Source organism: Mesoplodon bidens (genome assembly GCF_964165515.1).
Source record: "Mesoplodon bidens genome assembly, chromosome: Y".
Taxonomy (NCBI): Eukaryota; Metazoa; Chordata; class Mammalia; order Artiodactyla; family Ziphiidae; genus Mesoplodon; species Mesoplodon bidens.
The window spans coordinates 21,905,534-21,928,188 of record NC_138180.1 but is presented as its reverse complement, the minus strand read 5'-3'; the positions used below and the strand labels follow the sequence as shown (position 1 = coordinate 21,928,188).

The 22,655-nt window shown below is 64.7% G+C and overlaps 1 protein-coding gene across 1 annotated transcript in view; it reads right to left on the bottom strand.

Annotated features, from left to right (window-relative positions):
- Positions 1 to 22,452, bottom strand: part of LOC308609661 (bromodomain-containing protein 3-like) — a gene marked incomplete at its 3' end in the record, with an annotated part of 213,036 nt that extends 190,584 nt beyond the window's left edge. Inside the window, exons 1-7 of the mRNA XM_081223387.1 lie at positions 22,386 to 22,452; positions 7,427 to 7,752; positions 6,439 to 6,576; positions 5,713 to 5,860; positions 4,758 to 4,972; positions 2,589 to 2,960; positions 168 to 296 (exon numbers count right to left, since the gene is read on the bottom strand). Of these exons, the coding sequence (XP_081079513.1) occupies positions 168 to 296; positions 2,589 to 2,960; positions 4,758 to 4,972; positions 5,713 to 5,860; positions 6,439 to 6,576; positions 7,427 to 7,639 (1,215 nt within the window). The 5' untranslated portion in view covers positions 7,640 to 7,752; positions 22,386 to 22,452. The remainder of the gene's footprint in view (positions 1 to 167; positions 297 to 2,588; positions 2,961 to 4,757; positions 4,973 to 5,712; positions 5,861 to 6,438; positions 6,577 to 7,426; positions 7,753 to 22,385) is intronic.
- Between the last annotated feature and the right edge of the window lie 203 nt (positions 22,453 to 22,655).

The following is a 22,655-nucleotide window of genomic DNA, read 5'->3' as shown; positions in this document are numbered from 1 at the left end:
AAACGTGCCCGTGGATTAGGTCCCCAGACACCCCACCCCTCGACCCCACACCTCCCCTGGGAGACATGCCCTCCCCGACACCCATGTCCTTCCTGGGCACCTGCCCTGAGCTGCTGATCCCTCCTGTGCCCAGGGGATCCCTCCCCACACAGAGCACCTGGGGTTACCTGCAGCTTCCTGGCCATGGCCACCACCTCGTGGTCTGGGGGGTTGTACTTGTAACAGTTGGAGAACATCAACCGGATGTCGGCTGCAAAGCCCTGTGCGTCTGGGTACTCACGGCTGTCCATCTTCTTCTGTAACACACAAGCCACGGGGCGTGAGGGCACCGCTGTGCCTCGGGACCCTCCGCATGTCCATCGCCAGCCCGAAACCTCGTCTGGGAGCCCTGGGAGAAGGTGGAAGGGTGGCCCCGAGGGCTTGGAGGGGAGGGTCCAGGACCCCACAGAGAGGCTGACACTCTGGGAGAAAGAAAAAGGTGCTCCCAAAAGTCCCAGCTCCCGCAACCAAAGTCCCCAGCTCTACGTTTCGGCTAACTTTTCACACGCCGATATCCCCATTGGCAGGAGCTCCGGTGGGGAGTAAGCAACTTGTGGTGAAAAGTCACTCTCTACCAGTTTAGGGGGCTACTCAGTCCTCAGAATGAGACATTTAATTTTCTCCCCTGAGAATTCAGGTGCTGTTAGCTAGCCTGCTTCACAGAGCACCAGGTCGTCCCACTGCCCCGCCGGGAGCACGGGATGACTGGCTCTGCATGTGGGGACAGAAGTGCAGCCAGCCAGGGACCACAATGTGGCAGCTAAGATCGGGGCAGACGGGGCAACGGCTCTCGAGGGAGAGAGCTCCCCACGCCTAGACGGGTTCACACAGATATGAGCTCATCGGTCAAGGACCTCGTGTCGGGGGTATGAGGCGCCCGCTCATGCTGGGGGCCATGCTCTGCTGCAGCAGGACACTGTGAGCTGGAGCCTAACCACCTACCTCGCCGGCACCTAGACTAACAAAGTCCTGGCCTCGATGGAGGGGTTGGTGGTGGTCAGACTCTACAGCCTAGGACAAAACCGTCCTCCTCTGCCCCGCCTGGAGAGCTTCCAACAGCACTGGGGCTGCCTAGCTCCAGCCCTCTGCACAGCCTCCCCAGTCTGGGGTAGCTCAGCCAGGAAGGAGAAATGGGCACCCGAGACCCTCTCAACTTCTGTAAGATTCTCAGACTCTGGCCCTAATCTGACAGCCGGCCACTTTCCTGGTGCATGTGGGAGCCCAAGTACCACTGCCCCACAGTCAAAACCTGCTGGAAAGAGCCAGCCTGAGCCAGGAGCTAATCCAGAGAGATGGAACCAAACCATTAGCTAGAAACATCTCTGGAAAGGGTGGCAACGATACCAGAGGTTAGGTCTTCTCTCCACCCACCTCTGCTTTGCTTGGATTTTTGACCCTCTGTTCCTATCTTACTCACACAAATTAAAAGAAAAAATCAGTCAAAGAAAAGTAGCTGACACCCCTGGGCTCCCAGTAGGAGCAGGGCCACTGCAGCACTGAGCGAGTCCAAGAAAGCCGGAGCCCTGCCCTCGCAGTCAGGAGGAGGATCAGAGAAGGTGACGAAGCTGCTCAGTCACCCAGCCCAGCCAGGCCCTCCTGACTCAGCCAGTTCCCCGAGAACCACTGCCCTAGGTGGCCAGGTCTGTCCTGTCCCTTGGCGGGGAGAAAGACTTCCATTAAGGAGAGTCCGCCCCAGACAGGTACTCGAGGCAGAATGACTGAACCCAGCGGCTCAGGGCCCAGACCCCATGGGTGCAAAGAAACCACCTGCCCCTTTTGTGGGGTTACCGTTCCAGGTAACGGTCCAATGGCCAGGGACGTTCCTCAGACCGTCAGAGACTGATCCAGACCGAGGAAGGGCAGCCGTGCTGGGGCCCAAGCCCGACGGGGGCTCAGGAAGCCCTCCTGCATGCACTCAGGGAAGACCCCGGGTCCCCTGCCCTCGAGGCTGCCGCTGCCAGCCGGGGAATTTTCTCCATCTCTGCCTGGCCCAGACCTGCTCTTCTCTGCTTGTACACAACTGAGCTGACCTGGAGGAAACCCCACAAAAGCCAAGGGGGAAGCCCCCAGTGCAGGAAGACCCTGCTGCGGGAATCGGGAGGCCGGGGCTCCTGGTCTCAGCTCCGCCACCACCCCCTCCAGCGCCCACTTCTGTCCAGGGAGGGGCTGGGCCGTGGGAAAGGGCCACCTTGCCTAACATTATGACAAAGACCTGCAAACGCACTGGGATGAAAGTGAACGAGATGACGAGACCGGCTCAAGAGGAACAGATGACCAGGAAGCTGCCGGTCCCGTGAGCGTAGGGCAGAGCACACTTTCCTCCCCGACCCTGCCAGACCCACGCCAGGGCCCCAGGCCGGCCCTGAGGCCCCGTGTGCTGCTGGAGGGCAGGCCAAGGGAGCCGGGCGATGCCCCAAGCCTACCGAGCTGCCCCCAGGCTGGCATAAGACACCAGCACCACGACAGCCGCTCGGGACGCCAGGCCACCCTGCAGATGCCAGGGGCCGCCCAGACGGGGAGCGGGCCCGGCCGGCTCGCCGCCCGCGTACCTTGACGGTGCTCAGGTCCATCGGGTGCTTGACGATGTCATGGTAGTCGTGCAGCTCCAGGGCCGCGGCATCCACTGGCTTGTAGAAGGGCCAGGCATAGGCCGCATGCTTCTTGGACAGCATCTCCCTGAGGATACTGTCGCAGTGCTGCAAGTGCTCCGAGAGCCGGCCCTTCTTGCCCGCGTGCTGGGGCACCTCGCCGTCCTCTAGGTCCTTCTTGGGCGGCTTGATGGGGCGGCCCCCGCTCTCCCGCCGCGCCACCACCTTGGCCTGCTTGGGGTCCGACAGCGGTGGGGGCGACTCGCTGCGGCTGGCGGTGATGGCGGACGTCGTGGGCGTGGTCGTGTCTGCTTTCCGCTTCACGCCCTTCTTCTGCGACAGCAAAACAACAGTGAGCCCCGGGATCCGGGATCAGAACCGCTGCGGTGGCGCCCCTGGAGCGCGGACCAGCTGCCGGGCACCGAGCGAAGCGAGGACATGCATGGCCGTGGCCATCCTCCCGGGGCCCCGCGCCACGCAGGACGCCGAGGCTCAGAGGGGCCATGTTGCCGACCCGAGGTCACACAGCTGGCAGTGGTGAAGCTGGACTCCGAACCTACCCCCGGGCCGTCCCTGGGCCCCGCCCACCCGCCAAGACCCCAGGCCCCGCGCCGTCACGGCGGGCGCTCACCACCCCAGCAGTGTGAGATGCAGCACACGGCCCGCCCGCGCCCAGGGTTGGGCCGCGGCTCAGGGACTCGCACAACCGAGGTGGCACCGTGACTGGGAGCATCGCCAAGTGGGGCTGGGGCTTGGGGACAGCAGGGACGAGAGGACCCCCGCTGGTCAAAGGCCAGAGGGGCGTCCCAGACGCGGGCCTCAAAGCTGGCGCTCCCAGGACAGTGGCAGCCACGGGACGAGGGGTGCAGGAGGAGCATGCGGGGGGCGGGGCAGGGGCAGCGGCCCAGCCGGGAAACACAAGCAGCAGCACAAGTTTGGGGACCGAGGACTCCGGGGGGCTAAGTGCCTGGGCAGAGCTGGACTTGACCCTGAGGGCAGCAGACGTCACAGAGCTACTTCCCACCGGGGAGGAAACACTGAAATGACCAACGAGCACTTGGTGGGTGTGTCCAGTGCATGAAAGCGTGTTTCGTGCCTGGGTGGCCAGGGTCGCTGTGACCCCGAGGCCAGCCCGGGGGGCTCCCCTCCCCTCAGCTCGGGCGGACGGAGAAGCCCCTGGGAGCCAGGCGCACCTGGGCCGCCGGCCTCACGGGGGTCTGCCGTCTGAGCGCCACCAAAGTCGCCGCCCCAGCCAAGCCGCTGCCCCCAGGCTGGCGGGCACGAGCCAGCCACCCACACACACTTCACGGGCGCCCACGGAGGCCAAGCAGGTGCCACGGGGCCCGGGGGCTCATTGGGCCATGGCAGACGGGACATGCTCCAAGACAGCCGGGAGCTGAGTGAGGCGGCCGGGCCAGGCGCCGCCCGAGTACAGGCAGTGAAGGCCACGGGGGAGAGGAAAGCGATGGAGATGGCATTTTACCTTGGGGGAGCCATTTAACCCCTCTGAGCGCCTGCTTCCTCATCTGTAAGATGGGGGAAATACTGCCTGCCCCAGAGGGTCGCTCGCTGTGAGGGTCAAATCGGAGAAGACGATACACATCAGTGGCCGGCGCGGGGGCCTGCTCAGAGCAGGAGACTCAGCCGTCCTCGCTGGCCCCGGATCTCGCGGGGAGCGCCCGCTCGGAGCCCAGGCCCGGCCGTGGAAAGCCCCCAGGGAGCCGGGGGAGGGACGTGCGCGCACACTCATGGCGGCCGCGAGGAGCGGGCGGAGGCCGCCACCGCCCTCCCCACGCCCAGGCAATCCGAGCGCAAGCGCGGGCGGCGAGGGCCGGGACGCCCCTCCTTTCTGCACCCCCCGCCTCGGCCCACGCCCTGCAAAGGCCGGCGAAGCTGGGGCTCAAGCGCAGCCGCCCTCACCAGCTGTGTGACCTGCCGCTCCGAGCCTCGGGCTCCTTGTCGGTGTCAGGAACCGTGGCCCACCTCGTGGGCGTGGCGGGGGAGGGGACCCGTCCAAAGGCACATACGCCCAACGCCCGACGAGCGGTCGGTGCCAGGGGAAAGCGGCGGAGCGCCCTCCTGCCCGCCCCGCACCCGCCTGCGTCCAGGACGCCCCCGGGGGAAGCTCACCTTGACGACGGGCGGCGTGGGAGGGACCACGGGGATGATGGGCGTCGCGGGCGGGGGCGGGGCGGCAGCCGGGGGGACAGGGGCTGACGTGACGTTTGCAGTGATGGTTGGCACAGGGGTGGCAGCAATGACGGGCGTCTGGGAGACCGTGGGGGGGACGCTCTGGAAGGGGGTGGCCGGGGAGACAGAGGACACGGCCGCCACTTGCTGCGTACCTTGAGGACAAAGGAAAGGAGGCTGAACTGACCCGGCTCCACCAGCGATGCTTCTGGACGTTGCCAGGACCATCCCCTCCAGCCAGGGCCCGCCGGGTGCCAGCGGAGCCCCTCCTGCCGAGACCCTGGCTCTCATCGTGGCTGCCTCCGTGGTCCAAATGAGTGAGCCAGGACAAAGCGCACAGCCCGGAAGGAAGAGCCAGGGGGTTGACTCGGGTTCCACAGGTAACCAGCCTCAGCCCCGTCTGTGAGTGTGAAACACCCTGGCCTCTCTGGAGGGCTGGGCCGCCCAGGAAGCTCACCATCGGGGTGCACCTTTGCTCCAGGTTCCCGGACCAGGTAAGGTCACCCCCCGTGCTGACCCTAACCCCCACCGCTCCCTGACAGGCCACAGAGAACACAAAGCATGCTGAAGAGGCAAATTCCTCAGAGGGGACAAAGGGACAGTGTGGCTTCCAGAAGAGGTGTCCTCAGAGCTGGGGGGTGAGGGGGGTGGGAGATGGGCAGCGCAGGAACACAGCAGGAGCACGATCCCTGCCCGGAGCAAAGGTCACCAGGCCTGCAGGCCACACACAGCAGAGGCCCGGTGCCCGGAGCTCTGGTCATCACTGACCCAACCTTGCAGAGTGGGTCAGGAAAACGGAGCCCAGAGGGGCGGAGGGACCCTCAGAAGATACGCTGTCATCGGCACCCTGCCCATCTGCCAGAGGTGGAGAGGACTGCACGATCCACCCCTTTACCTGCACTCTGGGTTCCCGAAGCTGGTTTCCGGCCTTTGCCCTTTGGAGCAGGGGGTAATAACTCAACTTCCTCCTGGGGCATCTGGGCCACTTTCTGCAGAAAAATCTTCTCTAAGGCTTGGGCCATGAGCACTATGTCATCTGTGGGCTGAAGACACAGGAGAGGCAAGGTTACCTGCTGGAAATGAGCCGAGTGTCTGCAGCAGACAAACACATGGTGGTTGCTCAAGAAAAATATTTATTTAGAAAGCTGTGAAGGGATGTGGCAGGGCAGGAGGGAGGCAAAAAGAATATATTTTAACGTGGAAACTCTTGGAAGAATTCAAAAAACACAAAGGATAAAAACCACCCTTCATCCCGTCCCACGGAGGAAAAAAGGTCCAAGCGTGTGGACTTTTTAAAGCGTCTGGTATGTATCAACACCCTCCAAAAAAAGGCTGTTTTAATGTTCCCTCCTTGGAGCAGGGGACGGGGCCGGGGGGGAGGGCAGTCCACACACAAGGCGACCGCTCAAACGCGTGGCCTGTGGGGCCCGCACAAGGGGATCGCGGCCAGACAAGGGCTGAGTGCGAGGCTGGGATGCACCCTGGGCCTGTCTGAGAGCTGTGCAAAGTGCCCAGCCCGGCGGGCACCGGCCAACCCCAGGCTGGCCCTCCACCCCAGGCCTCCCCGGGCCGGGGGCAGCTCACAGGGGCGTGCAGGGCCCACGCCACACCGTCTTCTTACCTTGTTATAAATATAACAATTTGTAAACATGGTGTTGAAGTCCTGCATATATTCACTCGCGCTCCAGTAATAATTATTCTCCAGTCTCTTCTTAATAGTTCCCATATCCATTGGGTTTTTAATTATCTTATGATAATCCTAAGAAAGAGATTTTCAGGGGTGTTACTGTTGGATTCAAATTCATGACAACTTTTGCGATTCCCAAGTACAGAGATCGTGCAGGAGACAGTCTCCTCAGGGATCTGGGTACTGGGGCTGGACCCAAGTTTCTGTTCACCTGAGGGCAGGTGGGCGTGAGGTCTGGGGCGAGCGCTCGGCCAGCATAATCCCTGCCAAGCCCCTGGCCTAAGCAGGGTCCTGTGTGGACGCACAGACCCACAGAGCTGGGGCAGAGCCCAGAGCTGTTCTAGGCTCCGGAGGTGGGGCTGAGACCCCTCCCCAGATTCCAAACTTCACTTGGGGGCCCACAGGGCCCGGGGGCCAAGCTGGCCCAGGACCCAGGCCGCCAAGCGCTGGCCCAGGGCTTCCCCTCACAGGACTCAGGGGCTCTCTACTTGGGTCCAAAAGAGAAAGCCGTCAGATGGTCAGGTCGGCACCGGGCATGCAGCTGAGGCGCTAACCCTGGGAAAGTGGGCCACACCCCTCTCGAGCACAGGGTTTCAGGTGTGGACGCGTCATTCTGCAGGACAGTGCCGGGCACAGGATGAAGACACAGGTGAGCCTCTAGGCCTCAGCCCCATCGCCGGCTCCCCCTTCATCCCCCCACAGGCCACGGGTTCTCCCCGCTTCCTGCACCTGGGCAGCCGCCCTCCATTGCCCCACTCGCCTAAGTATCCTCTCTGCTACTTGGTCATTGTGGGTCCTGAGCTGTGCCTGGCTTATCAGGACCAGCCGCCTCCAGGCACCATCTCTGCCAAGACCAGGGGGCCCGTCCTCCCAGGAGTCGGGCCCGCGGAGGGGCAGGGGCGGCGGGTAGGGGGCCACTCACGGGCAGGTTCAGCTTGATGGCGTCCACGGGCTGGTAGAAGGGCCAAGCGAACTGGTGTTTCCAGAGCGTCTTCACCACCACGTTCTGCATGTACTGCAGCTGGTTGGTCTTGCGGCCAGGCTTGGAGGGGTTGGAGACCTCCGGCGGGGGCGGGTTCACGGGGCCCGGGACCGCCGGGATCCCCGCAGGGGCGACCGTCGTCGTGGTGGACATCCTCCGGCTGCTCGCTCACTGGCCGTCACGGCAGCAGCTCGGCGAGGCCCTGGCTTCCTCTGTGCTCCCCGCCGAGGTGCGACATCCCATGTCTGGGCCCAGCCAGGCAGCACCTGCTGGGGAGGAGGGACAGCAGGGAACGGCCGGTCACCCCAGGCCCCTCCATCTCGCCTGGGTCCCCGAGCACAGCCGCGCGGGCGTGTGAGGCCACGTTGGCGCGCTGCCCCCGGTCAGGCCAACCCTCACCTGTCAGAGAACCACTCACCCACTGCTGCCCTCAGGCTGGGGCAGGGAGAGACACAGGTGACGGGACAGAATGCCAGCAGGTGCCACCTGGGCAGGCGGGGCGGCGGCCGTGCAGGTGGGGGCCCCTGTTGGCTCACTGCCCACCAGCCGCCTGCTGCTCTTGACCGTCGCAACTTTTTAGGGAATGATCCACACGTAGAGGGCTACGACGTGGACGGGCACATGGGGACCGGCACACGTGGACCACACAGGGCAAGGGCCCTCTGAGTGAGGCCACCGATGAAGGTTCTAATGTAACCATGAGCACGGGCTCTGGTTTGTGATGGTGGCTGGGCCCTCGGCCAATCGGGGTGAGGGGGGTGGGAGAAGGCGATGGGAGCCGGCAGCCTCAGCGAGTGAGGGGCTGCAAGGCCACACCCCAACTCTCGGAATGTTCTGAGCGTGGAGCTGGGAAGGAAGCGGCCGCCACTGCACCACGTGTGTCACCAGGAGACCGACTAGCACCAAGAAAAATGTTGTGCCGTAAAGGATGAAGGGGCCGCCCCCAATATCAAAACCCCACGTCTTGGGAGGAAGTCAGTGGCCCCAATGTCACTTGAGGCCACAGAACGCCCTGGGGGCTGCATACGAAATCTGGACCCGGGCGGCATCTGTGCACGTTGCGACCCCGTAGGTATTTATGTGCATCTGTCACGGGACTGAGCCGGGTTGGGCTGGGTGGCAGGGCCCGCCTGGGGGCCAGCCTTTGGGAGGACACAGCAGCGCGTGTCGGCCGCTGGAAGCACGCCCTCTACGACTTGCGAAAGCAGATCGTTAAAACTTGGGAGAGTGTTCGAGCTGGCTGACGGACGTCCTGCCGGCAGCCTGCTGTGCCACGTGGGCGTGCTTACACCACGGTCATCAGCACGAGGTACAGACCAGGGCCCCCCATGCCGGCTTGTTAAACCCCAGCCAGCGCCTCCTCAGCGCCCCCCGACCAAGAGGGAAGAGGACTCGAACCAGACGTCGCGCACATCTCGCCACCGAGCAAACCTGCCCCGCTTGCCCGCCCTTCCTCGGAGGAATGCTCTGGAGCACCCCTAGGGGCCACCCGCCCGCTGTCCTGGGGGCCTGCAGCCCCTCTCCTCCACGCTCTCCCCGGGCGAGCGGCGCCTCTCATGCGCCCCCGTCTTGCCAACCCGGGGCAGCGCCCTGGCCCCCAGGGCAGCTCCGTACAGAGGGCGGCCGTGCCCGCCGGGCCCCCAGACGGAAAAGCGCCGGAGCGCTCACCCTCGAGCCCCACCCCCAGCAGGTCTGACCTCTTCTGGCCCAGCACCACCGCCTCCTGCTGGGGTCTCTGCGAACCTCCCACGGGCCTGCCCTCCCCTCGACGGCCTTGCCCCACACGGGGCTCCTGTCCAGACCCGCACTGCCTGTCCGGCTCTGGCCAGTGGCTCGTCTCGCTGTCCTGGCCGCTGTGGCTGCGCAGGCCCGCGCCCTCCCTCCCTCTCCTCCTCTGGCGCCTCTGCCCCAACGCCACCGGCCGCCAGGGCCTCCCGGACCCTCCTGGAGCCCGGGCAGCTCAGGGGTGCACAGCAGATGCCGGGGCCAGGCTCCTGTTCGCAAACCCAGCTCTGCCCTTCGCCAGCCGTGGGATCTGGTCCCCCTGTGTCCACACGGGGCTCTGTGAGACTAAAGGGATCCAACGCAGAGCGCTCGGGTCAGTGCTGGACACGTACCAATCGCCGCACGGTCCTGCCGGGACGGCTGCAGCGGCTCCCTACGTGGGGGGACCCGGGATCCGTGAGGGGAGGATGCACCCTGTTCCCATCACACACCCCCACCCTAGATGCCGGCCCGGTGCACTGCGGGCCGCCAGATGTGGGGCGGGTGGGCAGATGCCCAGTACCCAGTACCCAGCGCTACTGCTGCACGGTCCAGGGAGCAGGGAACGGGCGGCACACAGCACACCGGCCTCCTCCGAGCACAAGGACAGATGGACACAGCTCTCTGCGGGGACGTGCCGGGGCCGCCGTCAGGACCCTCAGCCTGGCCTCTGCACTGCCTCCCTCTTCTGGCCAATGACCGACTACCCCACCCCCGCGGCTGAGCAGGAAGCCCGCAGCAAACACAGGACACGTCCCCGTCGTGGGGTGAGCACCCGGCGGCTGCGAGGCGGAGTCGGGCGGTCCCAGACTGCGTGGCTAAGCTCTGAGCCCAGGGCCTGGCCCGGCACATGCTCACCGAATGCCAGCGTTCACCCCAGGCCACAGGGAGTCCCGAGGTGTGGAAACACTTGGGACCCCAGCAGGGTCTGTGAGGTCTAGAGGCGACACATGCAAAAGGTGCTGGATGCCCCACGGCCTGGGGGACGGCACGTGGCAATGGGACCTCCCCCTCTCTGCAAACAGGAATGTTGCCCCCAGCACCTCCACTGGGACGAGGCGGGGGTCCCCCCATGCACTCAGAAGCCTGCAGGAACGTGCGGATGACCGCGGGGGTCGTGGTGTCCCCTGTCAGGTGGTGCCACATAGCACCCCCCACGGCAGAGGCAGGCGCCTGGCTTGTCCTCTGTCCCCGGCAGCCTGGGCACCAGCTCAACAGGGAGGAAGGAAAGGCAGCTAGAGCGTGAGAGGTTGGGGGGGCACCCCCCTCCCCAAGCCCCTTCCATCCCAGGAGCCAGGACCCATCTCCTGGGAAGGGCTGCGTGGCCGGGGAGGAGACGGGCAAGGGACAGCCGGGGCACTTGGGCATGACCCTCTCCGGTGGGACATACGGGTCGCACAGGTCACCCCACGCTGTCCCCTCTGGGGTGGCGGGTGGAGTAAAGGGGCCACGCAGCTCCCTGCTGGGGCACAGCCTTCACTCCTTCACACGGAGCGCAGACCTCAGGGCCGGCACATCCAGGGCAAGCGGAGCCGCAGCGAGAGCCTGGCCTTGCCTGTCCCGCAATCCCGCAGACCCAACAGCGACCCCGAGGAAACCAGACCCCGGCTGAGCAGGGATGGGAATGCAGAAGGCCACACGCCGCCTCAGGACGTTCCCACGAGGGGCAGGAAGATGATGGAGGCCCCCAGCCCTCAGGACCTCACACCCACAGCAGACGGGCCCCAAGGCTGCTTCCTCCCTTTCTGCTGGCGGTTCTGAACCGGTGGATTTTTTTTTTCTTTTTAAGAACGTGTTACTTTTGCAAAAAGAGAAAAGTGTAAAGGGATTTCTCTTTTGGAAAAATGTACAAACATAGCCAAGCATCTCAGAGCTCGTTTCCCTTCCTCTGGGCCTGGGGACACTGCCCCAGAGTCTGGGGACAGGCCAGGCAGCCCCGTGTGCTCCGTCCAGGGGAAATCCGGGGGCCGCGACGCCCCCGAAGTCTTGGCTCGCCCTCGGCAGGGCCACCAGTGGGAGGCGCGGTCAGCCGCCCCCGTGTCGCCTGGAAGGCCGAGAAATCCCCTCAGCGCCCACCTGTCGGGGCAGCAGAGGGACGAGGATGGACGCCAAGGGTGCCGCCCACGCTCCCCGCCGCCAGCAGCTGTGCTGTCCGTCAGCCTCCCGGTCTGGGCAGGGGTCAGGGCCACATTCTGAGACCGGAAGGCACAGGCGGCTTCCAGAGAGAAGCTGGAACTTAAACCGTCTACCAGCTGACCCTCTCACAGGGCTCAGCCCTGAACCGATACCACTAACGGACAAGAGGTGTGGAGGGACATGGGGGTCTGAAACACCAGGAAGGGGAGACTGCGGGGGGGGGTCCCCCACTACCCACGCCCAGGGTCCCCCAGCCACACAGGAACAGACTCTCACCGTGCTTCTTGGAGAAGCACCAAGAAATACACTGGGTGGTCGGCCACGGCCAAGAGCCCTTCAAACCTCTGCTGAGGGTGAGACACCATGTGATCCTATGAGGTCAGTGACCAGGCCCATCGCACAGATGACAAAGCTGAGGCTCCTCCATCCCTGGGCTCTTTCCTGAGCGTAACCACATGGAGATTCAGGGACATAAGCCCAGGACCCCGTGCCTCCCCGAACTGGCTCCTGGCATCACGGGTGACACAGGGTGAGAGGAGGAGCCGGGCAGCTAAGGAACCAGGTGACCCCACTGCAACCAACAGCAAGGCTACCTGGCGAGCCCTGGGGGCAGGCACAGGCCAGCAGTGCCCCTCCAAGTCCCTGGTCTGATCCTAACTTCCGGCCAGAGATGCAAAGAGGGCCCCAGACACGAGGACCATGCAGAAGGTCGGCGGGGAGTGCCCACTTGGGCCTGCCACACTGGGGTTCAAATCCCAGCTCCCCTCCTGGCTGAGCCCCGGCAGCATGGCCATCAGCTGTCTAGTGCCCCCAACGCAGCCCCACGGATGGAGGCATGGCTCCCCACCCACGAGGACGTGGGAGGCCAGGGACATCACGGAGAGTGGTTAGAGAGCTGGGTGACACTGGCCCCTCGGGCGGAAAAAAGGAGGTGCCCGTGGTTCCCAAGCCACGCGGGGAGGAGCCACAGCAAAGGGACAGAGCCCGAGGGTCCCTAGATACCCACCTCTGTGTGCCATGAAGACACAATGAGGTCACACTTGGGATGGGCCCAGCCTGTGCAATGGGATGGATCCGTTTAAAACACAGATGCAGCTTCCCACTTCTCCCAGCCGCCACGTCCCAGAGCACCAGGAGCAGCCCGTCACCCTCTTCCCGACTCCACATGGTCCTGGCAGGGAACCACAGGCCACCCAGCTGTGGCGCCCTGGCCGGAACCGGGGAGCCGGGCAGGAGACGACAAAGGTGCAGACAGAGGCGGCCTGTCCATCGGAGAACGAGGAAGCGTCCTGCTCCTCCCCACAGCTCCCCCCGGGCCTGTCCCCTCCCGGCGGGCGCTGGCCCCTCACGTGGTCTCCTCGGCCCAGCAGGCCTAGGCTCCATGTGGGAACACAGGCCATGCCAGGCCCCACCCAGGAGAGAGGCCTGGTCACCCTGCCCACCAGGCCTCACCAGCTGGGGACCCAAAGTTGCCATGGGGGCCGCCAGACCTCCTCCTCGAGGGAATCCCAGTGGGGTGCCCACAGGCCCCCAAATCAAGGGAAACAAGGCAAATTCAGAGCAGGGGGTGGGTACCAGAAGGGTCCGGCCTGTTCCCATGTTTCAAGCCATTGAGGCTGGGCGGAGACACCACGAGGGGCCACAGAAGGAGCAGACGGAAGGTCCGGCTGGGACCCCACCCCGGGTCCCCCAGTCAGCCCGTGGCACCCAGAGCTCACAGGTGGCGTGTCAGCTCAGGCTCTCACCACACTGTCGAGCTGCCCCCTGGGGGCAGGAGCAAAGCCCCCACAGACGCCCACCCTCCTGGGACAGCCCGTGAGCCCCGGGAACACCTGACATCCCCTCTCCAGCACTCGGACACGAGAAGGAATCGCCCGCTGGGAACAGGGGGAGCAAACACCGCCCCCCGGCCTCATGGGACAGGCCAGAGCCTGACAGCCACTCTCCCCGAGCCAGGCGTGTCCTGAGTGAACCTTTCCGGTCTCAGAACCCAGCGAGTGCACCATTCCGTGGGGCAGGGGGAGGGGGTCTCCCAGAGACACCCCCAGCCCCCTGGGTCTGAGATAACATACCAAATCAGACACGACATTCTGCAGGGAAACACACAAATGTTCAGTCTAAGAGTAAAAAAGGACCACAGACAGCCTTGTATCAGCTGTCAAGGGTCAGCTTTCATCGCAAAAGAATCAGGAGAAAAGCTCACCCCCCAGAGTAGTGTTCTGGGGTCACAGCTGGAACGGAGGAAGGCAGCCCATCATGGGGGTCGGATCCTCCGCCCAGCCCGGGACCCCTCCCGGCCCCCACGTGGCCTGGGGGGAGGATGGCCGGGGCAGACGAGGTGGTGGCGCCCGACCCCAGCGCCTGCCCTGGGCCAGTTTGTGAGAAACACCTGCCGGGCAGTGAGGCAAGAGGCATTTACTTCAACACTGTCTCTCTGACCATCTTTGGGATCCAACGTCAACGCTCTGGGGTTGACGGTGGTGCTGTGGCTTTTTATAACTCTTAAAAAGCCCTTGTCTTTTAGACGCGGGCACCAAACGTCTTACGAAGGAAATGTGCCTGGAGCTTGCTTCGTGATAACGGGGAGGTGGGAAGGGGGCTGAAATGAGCGGGGGTCTGGAGGGGACAGGACGGAGCAGGGGTGCTCGTGGCAGAAGATGAGCACCCTGGGGGCCTCTGCTGTCTCTCGACTGGCCACACTGGAAAGCCCCTGTCCCACCACAAGAAGAGGGTGATGCCCCCTTTCCCTGGGTGCTCAGGACCCTGCACTGCCCACCACCACAGCAACAGCGATATTTGGGGGACATGACCCTACTCCTTGTCCCCCCCACCCCGCCTGGCAGGGAAAAGGACTACAGGTGGGGGGGTGGGGGGAGATGGACTCAGGCAGGATAACCCGGGACCGGGTGGGGCAGTGCAGGTGACACAGCCCAGCGCCCTAAACCCAGATGTATAAAACCTGCAGGCTACCAAGTCTCACCTGCACCACCCCCCAGCCCCCAGCGGGACGGGGGTGTCTCATCTCCTGCGGGCAAAGACGTGCAGCCCGATCTCACCGGCGTCACAGCCCACCGGGCCCGCTCCACACTGGCCGGGCTGGAAACCAGCCTTCTAGGAGGTGGGGTTTGGAAAGGAGCCTTGAGGATCCGCTGGCCCGGCTGGTGGTGCGCACCGCGCGGGGACACCCAGGCCGAGGGCAGGGACGGGGCCCCACTCCTCAGACGGGAAAGCGAGGCTCGGAGAATCCCCCCCCACCCCCACCTCCCGGGGCTGCCCGACGGGGCGGGAGGCGGCACCACAAACGGGGTGAAGGTCAGAATGAAGACAACCTTCCCTCGAAGCGAGAGGATCTGAAACCGCCCAGAGAGGAAATGCTCAGACAAACCACAAAAGCCCTTGAACAGCAAGAGAAAACCCAGAGACGGGGGTTTTGGCGGGATCCTGAAGAAGCATCCAGAAAGCCAAATGGCCGGCCAGCGGCAGGCGGGGGACACGGGCCGGTCACCCCACCCTCCGGAGTCACACACTCGCCACTCCGTGAGGGACTCTGAGCTGGACACACCTGGCTGCAGAGCGGGGGAGGGGGACCCGAGAGTCCCCGGCTCTGGGGCAGGCGGACCCGGAGGTCATGGCCATCTCCCCGCCCTTGGACTCATCCCCTGGGGCCCACCTCATTCCCCCCTGGGGAACTGGAATCCGAAAGAAAATGCAGAGAACCGGCCCCTGTAGGCTCGCTCAGCCCAGAGGGACACATCAGAGGAGCCTGGACACCAGGGCTATTCAGCGTCCTGGACAAACAAGGAGAGAGTGGGGACCTCTGTCCAGGTGCCACTGTGGGAAACACCCTGAAAATGCAGCAGCAGCAGCTCCAGCCCTCCTGCCACAGACAGGACCACAGCAGGCAGAGGAGGGCACGCCGGGGCAGCCTGGACCCCGATAGGTGTTGGGGGGATGCTAGATGGAGGGTGCCGGACGGAAGGGCAGAAGGAGCCTCACTCACCAGCATCAGGGGAAGGGCCTCCAGCCACGGGGGCGGGGATGAGGCTGGGGGTCAGAGGAGGAGGCAGGTGGAGGGGGTCCTCAGGAGGCTCCTAGGTTGGAGGGCGTTGGGCCTGAAGAGGGAAGTCCTGAGCCAGGTTCAGGAAGGAGGGGAGGCTTGTAGGGGGTGCTGACATTCAGAGGGGTGGTCAGAGGTAGGAAAAAAGCCAGGGACTGACTCCTCCATCCTGGGGCGGGGGGCGGGGAGGGGCAGGGCCTGCGCTCCCTCCGCCTCCATTCTTGCCCTGCTCAGACCCACTAGCCCTGCGGGAAACGAGAACAGCCTTCCTGAGTCGCGTGGCTCAGGGGTCAGGTGAGTCAGGTACCCCTGGGGGGCACCACGCTACACGGCCCCAACTCCCTGGGCCCCATCCTGGCGTCAGTGGGGGTCACGTGGGCTGCACTTTCCAGGTGGGGGGGCAGAGGCTCAGAGATCAAGGGGCACGAGGCCATCCAGTCAGAAGCAGAGCCAGGCTGTGAGCAAGGCCGTCCACCCAAACCCAAAGACTCCTCTACCTGACCTCCCTGGTGGCACGGTGGTTAAGAATCCGCCCGCCAGGCTTCCCTGGTGGTGCAGTGGTTAAGAGTCCGCCTGCCAATGCAGAGGACACGGGCTCGAGCCCTGGTCCGGGAAGATCCCACATGCCGCGGAGCAACTAAGCCCATGTGCCACAACTACTGAAGCCCGCGCTCTAGAGCCCATGAGCCACAACTACTGAAGCCCGTGTGCCTAGAGCCCAAGCTCCGCAACAAGAGAAGCCACCTCAATGAGAAGCCCACGCACCGCAACAAAGAGTAGCCCCTGCTCGCTGCAGCTAGAGAAAGCCCGCGCGCAGCAACGAAGACCCAACGCAGCCAAAATTAAAATAAATAAATAAATTTATTTTTTTTAAAAAAAAGAATCCACCTGCCAATGCAGGGGACACGGGTTCGAGCCCCGGTCCAGGAAGGTCTCACGTGCCGCAGAGCAACTAAGCCCGTGCACCTCAGCTACTGAGCCTGTGCTCTAGAGCCCGCGTGCCACAACTACTGAGCCCACGTGCCACAACTACAGAGCCCGCGTGCCAAAACTACTGAAGCCCGTGCACCTAGAGACCGTGCTCCGCAACAAGAGAAGCCACCACGATGAGAAGCCCGTGTGCGGCAACGAAGACCCAACGCAGCCAAAAATAAATAAAACAAATAAATTTATTTAAAAAAAAACCACTCCCCCACCGCCTCTCGGAGCTCCTGCGACAATCCCGCAGAGACAGGGGGCGGCAAGCTGCAGGAAGGGGCCAGGCCCGCCGCCCCAGCTCCTGTGCCCCCGGGCAGCCGGGCCTCAGGAAACAGGATCCGTGCAGGCAGGGTCGGCTTCAGTGACAGACGGAGCCCACTGCCTCCTCCCGTGGGGCCCCAGGGGACGTTAGGTGGGCGAACGGGGGCCCTCCGCACACTGGGCCCTGCTGGCCACCACCCCCTGCCCGGGCAGGAAGCAGTGCCACCACAGCTGCCCCCGAAGGGGCTCTGCCCGGAGCACCTTGGCCCCGACCAGGGCCCCAAGCCCACTGCCGGTCTGGATCACTTCTGCTCCCCACCGGCAAGGGACCCCATCGGTCCCACGGAACGTCTGCAGCACCCCAAGGCCTGAGGGGTCTCCTAAGTCACCCGGCCTGGCCCACTGAGGGGCCGGCGGCCGTGGTCCCCATTCCTGACGCCACCGTGTCCTCTCAGCTCTGCACCCCCGGCACCCAAGCACCTAAGCCTCCTTCTCCATCCGGTTTTCCCTGACGCCCCATGTTTCTCCCCAGCCTGCCAGCCCCCCTCGGGGAAGTCAGCCTCTTAAGGTTTCCTTTCTGGCCAGAACATCGGCCTCACCGTGGACCCGAGATACCAGCTCTGGTGGGCATCGCCAGCCCTGCTGAGTGGGGCTCACTGTTCACGGCGGGGGTCAGGCCAGCCGCCCCCCCCCCCCCGTCACCTCTGTGAGGCTCTGTCACCTCCCACCTTTCAACCAAGCTACCCAAAAGAAAAACCAACTGAAAAACCACAAGAAGCTGCTGTACCAGCGATGTGTGATGTGTGTGTGTGTGTGTGTGTGTCGGGGGCGGGGGGCATGTAAAGCTCCATGGGGCTCCTGGGAGGGGGGTGAGGGACCCACCACTCGAAGGGGAAGGTCCTCAGGGGACACAGTGAGTGAGGACAGCGTGACCGGCGCCACACTTTGTCTTGGAGAGGGAAAGGGGGGACCATCCTCTCTGGGTCAGTCGGTCCCACAAAGGATGCTAGGGGTCAGGGGGTCACATGAACTTACAGGGGGACCCGGCCCTGCGAGCACCCAGGCTCGGCATGCTGTCATCACCCACGGGGGGTGTTCTGTGCCTGTCCCAACAGAACACCCCCCATTCAACGCCCGACGCCTGTGCATTAGCAACCCTGAAAACCCCCAGCCAGGCACTGGATCCCAGACCAGACCACGGAAATGGCTGTCCCCCCAGGTCCCTCTCAACCTGAGACCCCAAGGAGAAGCCCTCGGAAGGAAGCTCTGACCCCATCACCCCACCTAACAGATGGGACATGAGGCAGAGAGGGCCTGGGAGGCCACGGAGCCCAGAGGCACAGCGGCAGGCAAGCAGGCTGGGAGCCCCCGACCACTGCCGGATCCTGATGTCGAGGGGCAGCCAGCCCTCCCCACCCCTCCCCCTAGCTGCCCCTCGGGGTCAGCGGCAGGAGGGGTAGCCCACCGGCGCCAGCCCAGAGCGGGGCCGAGGATGGGATGGTCCAGCCTCCGTAAACCAGGGTCTGAGTTAGGCTCTCGCCTCCCCCACCCTGCCCAACACAAACACATTCCCACGCCTTTCCAGAACAGCAGGTGCTCCCATGGGAGGGCTGTCCGGAGCCTGGAAGCCCTGGAGAGGGACCGGCATGCATTCCGGAGCACAGGGAGGCGGCCGTGCCCCAGCAACCAGCACCAGGCTTAGCTCAGGCTCCCAAGGGCTGGGCACCCTGGCCCGCCGTCCTGGGACGTTTCCCACAGCCGAGTGCTCGCATGCCTACCAAGGGCATTCTGCGGCCTCTCCCAGCCTCTGGGGCGTGGGGAGGGAGTGTCTGTCATCCCAGGGGACAGTCACACGGTCACTGGTGTCTCCCCACCCCAGACGTAGGACAGCCTGGCGGCAGCTAAAACAACAGAGCACAGGGTGGGTGTGCGCCTTATCTGGGGTGCACAGCCAGCAGGGCCCCAGCTCTTAACAAGCAGCCTCCAGCACCGGGCTGGCACCTCCACGGCTCTGCCTGACGGCGCAAGCGGGCTTGGAGTTGGGCAGCGCCCCGTTCCTGCCTTTCCTTTCCCTTTGCCCCTGAGTTTCATCCCTGAGACACCGTCAGGCCAGGCTGCCCCCAAGCTCCGCCTCCTCCTGATAATGCGTCACGAGGGTCCAGCCACGCGACGCGCATTCGGCCTCACAGGAGACGAGGACATTCCTGACCCCATGTACCGGGGACCTCGGCGGGGACCCTGGAGCCCCAGCTCCTCACGACGGTTTGGCACCTGTGACACAGGTACCCCCAGCCCCCCGAACACTCTCCTGACCACACTCCTGAACACCACTGTGGAAACGCTGCCACACGGGTCACCAAGCCCAGCTTCCAGCACTGGCAGAAAAACCCCACTGGGGCACCTGAAGCCCCCCCAACCCCGCTCCCAAGTGGCAGTTCCCAAGCAGCGGCGAAAGGACTCTCCCAGGCACCTCGTTCCCTTCTGGTGCAGGAGGCAGGTGGAGGGGGTCCTCCCAGTACTGCAGCGGGGAGGGAGGGGGGCTTCCCCCCAAATGCACCTGCCGGTTCTAACTTGAGGTTATAAAGGCCCTAAAAAAGGAGTTAGGTTGAGAACTGATTCTCCTGTGGGATAGTTAAAACCTGGCAAAAGAAATAAACACTCACCCACAGCACTGACACAGCAGAGTCTCCGGGCTCTGGACAGACACCCCCACACAGGTAACCGTCATCTCCACTCCAGATCCAGAAACTGACGCTTTGCCTTTAAGAGGCCCGTGCTTCTCAGAGGCAGGACCACAGGAGCAGGGGTGCGGGTGCCAAAGGGATTCACAGTGGGCGGGGCGGGGCGGCTGAGGAGGTGCAACAAGCCACTCATCACCTGGGCACCTACCAGCAGCCCCGAGCCAAGCACACCGGGCCGCTGCGCGCTGCTCTGACACCTGCTGCAACCAGGGGGCAGAGCCTCGGGTGGGACGGCGGGCGGGCTCCCAAGCAGGAGCTGCCCTGACAAGTTCCCAGCAGGCAGGTATACAGCAAGCAGGATGCTGCTTTCTGCCACAATTCACTAAAGTCTCCTTCGGAAGCAAGGAATGCTGACTAGATACTGACCTGCTAATGTAGGGTCTGTGGGCCCTGCCTGGGGGTTCCGTCACTTTACAGCTGGGCCATCACGTGGGGAGACGGGAAAGGCAGACCAGGCTACTCACCCACCCACACGACCGCCCCGAAAATCCAGCGACCTGCACAGAGGCTTGAAGCAAGCGGCCAGGTGCAGCCGCTCGCTGGGGGGCGGTGGGCCCCCCCACTCCCGACCCGGCCCAGCTCCCCCTGGACCCACTGGATGAGACCCGCTCTCCCGAGGAGAACAGGGCCCACCAGCGGTGGACGGAGAGCCAGGCAGACGCTGGGGCCGGCCCGCGGAGGTGGCCTGCTGGTCCCGAACCAAGCACTCCACTCGGGGCCGCGGCCAGCACTCCCCAGAGAAAGCTCTGCCGCCGAGAACCAGGAAATGGCCGTGCGCCTCGCCGCTTGCCCGGCGCAGGGCTCGGGCAGCTGGCAACTCGCCAGCCTGGAGGCAGAGGGTGCAGGAGCAGCCGCCGGCTGCGGCGGGCGGTAGGCGGTTCACTTTTTACCCCGCCACCACCCCCCACTTTCACTTTCTGCCCGTGACCACTCTGCTGGGCCAGGCAGGCAGGAGCAGAATAATTACAAATCCTCTCCCTTTATTCAGAGCTCACTTCCCAAGCACGCGCGGGCTGGGGTGGAGAGAAAGCAATTACTCCACTTTCTAAAAACAAAACAAAAATTGACCTGGTGCTGCCCGTCCCTCCTCCCCGGACGTCCCCGTGGCAGGGCTGGGACTGGATCGAAGCTTCTGAGAAGCTGCTTGGGGCGGGATTCCAGAGTCCTGGGGCCCCCGAGGTTACCAGAAAGGTCAAAGCGAAATGGCCCACACCGCCCGCCCCAGATGCCGTATGCCCTATCTCTCCCGATCTGTAACCACCAGCACACATCAAGGCCTCAAGACAGAAAAGGGCAAACACAGAGCTTTATTTGCAAATGAGAGGCCGCACTCAGGGCTGCCAGAGGACGGAGGGAGGTGGGGAGGAGGGAAGGGGGGGAGGTGGGGAGGAGGGAAGGGGGGGAGGGGGGGAGGGGGGAGGGAGGGAGGGAAGGAGGTCCCTAACTCCTGAAGACAGCCTTGCACGGGTTCAGGCCTTTTCTTGATACCCTTGAAAGCCAACTACTCCCCCAGGAGACATGCCGCCCAGGCAACTTTGCGTAGATTTCAGGATCTCCCCAGGGCCACTCCATGGACCCAGGAAAAGAACCCCTATTTAAAGAAAGAGTCAGGAGGAAAGCCTACAAAAGCAGGATTAAAAAAGAAAAACAAACAAACAAAAACTTTCTTCTTCGTCTTCACTTGTGGGGGGGGCACGAGGAGGAGGGGCCAGAGCGACTCCTTCATTTACTTGCCTTCCGCCCTCCAGCCAGTTTGCCCACTGATACCCAATACCACCTCCCCATTAACTCTGCAGCCACAACCCAGGGAACACACGGGGGCAGCCCCAGTCATGCACTTCTGGGTAGAAAGCTTTCAGCCAAAATGAAGGATCGCAGAATGGTCAGGGACTGGGCCCAATTGCGGGAACCCTCAGGATGGACCACCGGACCGCCCCACGTGGGTCTCCAGGCGGACCTGTTCCGTGCCCCCACTTTCATCTTTCCAAAACTGCCCCCTAGCCCCGAGGGAAAGGAGGCGGCCCAAGACCTCCACCCCGGCCTGCCCCCGGATGAGCAACCGGTGGAGGAAGAGGACTCCCCCGAGCCCCAGCTTTATTCACGGGGAGTCCACGAGGGCCGGGGGGCCGAGTGAGGTTTGGGGTGGGCACTTCTCCCCGATGGGCTTGTGCCGTGCTGTCAGGCCGCGGCCCACCCTGAATGGGAAGGAGGGCACGCACCCCCGCTCCTCCCGCAACTCAGCCTTGCCCGGATTAAGCGCTTTTCGGGCTGATTTCAAAACGGGAACTGGGTCTCCTCTTGGCCGCGCTGCAACGACCCAGCAACTCCAAAGGGCTCAAAGTCAGCTCGGGCCCCTAACTCTGGAGAAAGCGGCCTCCACGCCACGCCGCCCGCTCCCTGGCCCGGCCTCGCCCCCGCCCCAGCCGCGGCGACGGCCCCCGCGTGAGCCCCGCGGCCAGGAGCCAGGACGGGCGGGACGGGCGCGGGGAACGGGGCGCGGGGAAAGTGGCGCCGAAGCGCACCTTCCCCTCCACATCCGCCCCGATCCCCCCTTCGAAAGATGGCGGGCGGAAGAAAGGGGGAAAAAAATCCTTTCCGTGAGGGAGGGCGCGCGGGAGATCGCTGGCGCGGGGCGCGCAGGCCGTGCCAACTCTGGGCTGCGCGCCCCGGCCGCGGCGACGCCCCCGAGCCCGGGACGCGGGCGGCCGGGAGGGCGCGGGCAGAGGGGAGGGGGCCCGCGCCGCCGCCGCCGCCGTCGCGACCCCGGGCCGCCGCCGCGCTTTGTTGCATCGTGGCCGCGCACAAAGGCGGAGGCGGCGACGGCGTCCCGGGCGCCCGGCTCCCCGGACGCGCCGGAGGCCTGCGCGGGGTGTACGGGGCCGCGCTCCCCGCCCCGCCCGGCCCGCCGCCACCCGCGCCGCCCGCCGGTCCGCGCGCGCAAGGAAGCAAGAGAAAGGCGTACTTGGCCTCGGCGGCTCCGGCGGCCGTCCCCTCCCGGCCCGCGCGGCCGGCTCCTCTTTGGCTCGCCTGCCCCGGCAGCATAATAGACGCGCCGGAGCCGAGCAGGGCTCATGCGCTGCGCCGCGGCGCCTGGCGGGAGTCGTAGTCCGCGGCCGGGCCCGCGCCGGGGCCGCCCAGGAGAGGCCGTGGCGGGCGGACTACATGTCCCGGCCCTGCCGGCGCCGCGCCCCGCCCCTCCCCGCGCGCCCCCGCCCGCTGCCCGCCCCGCCCC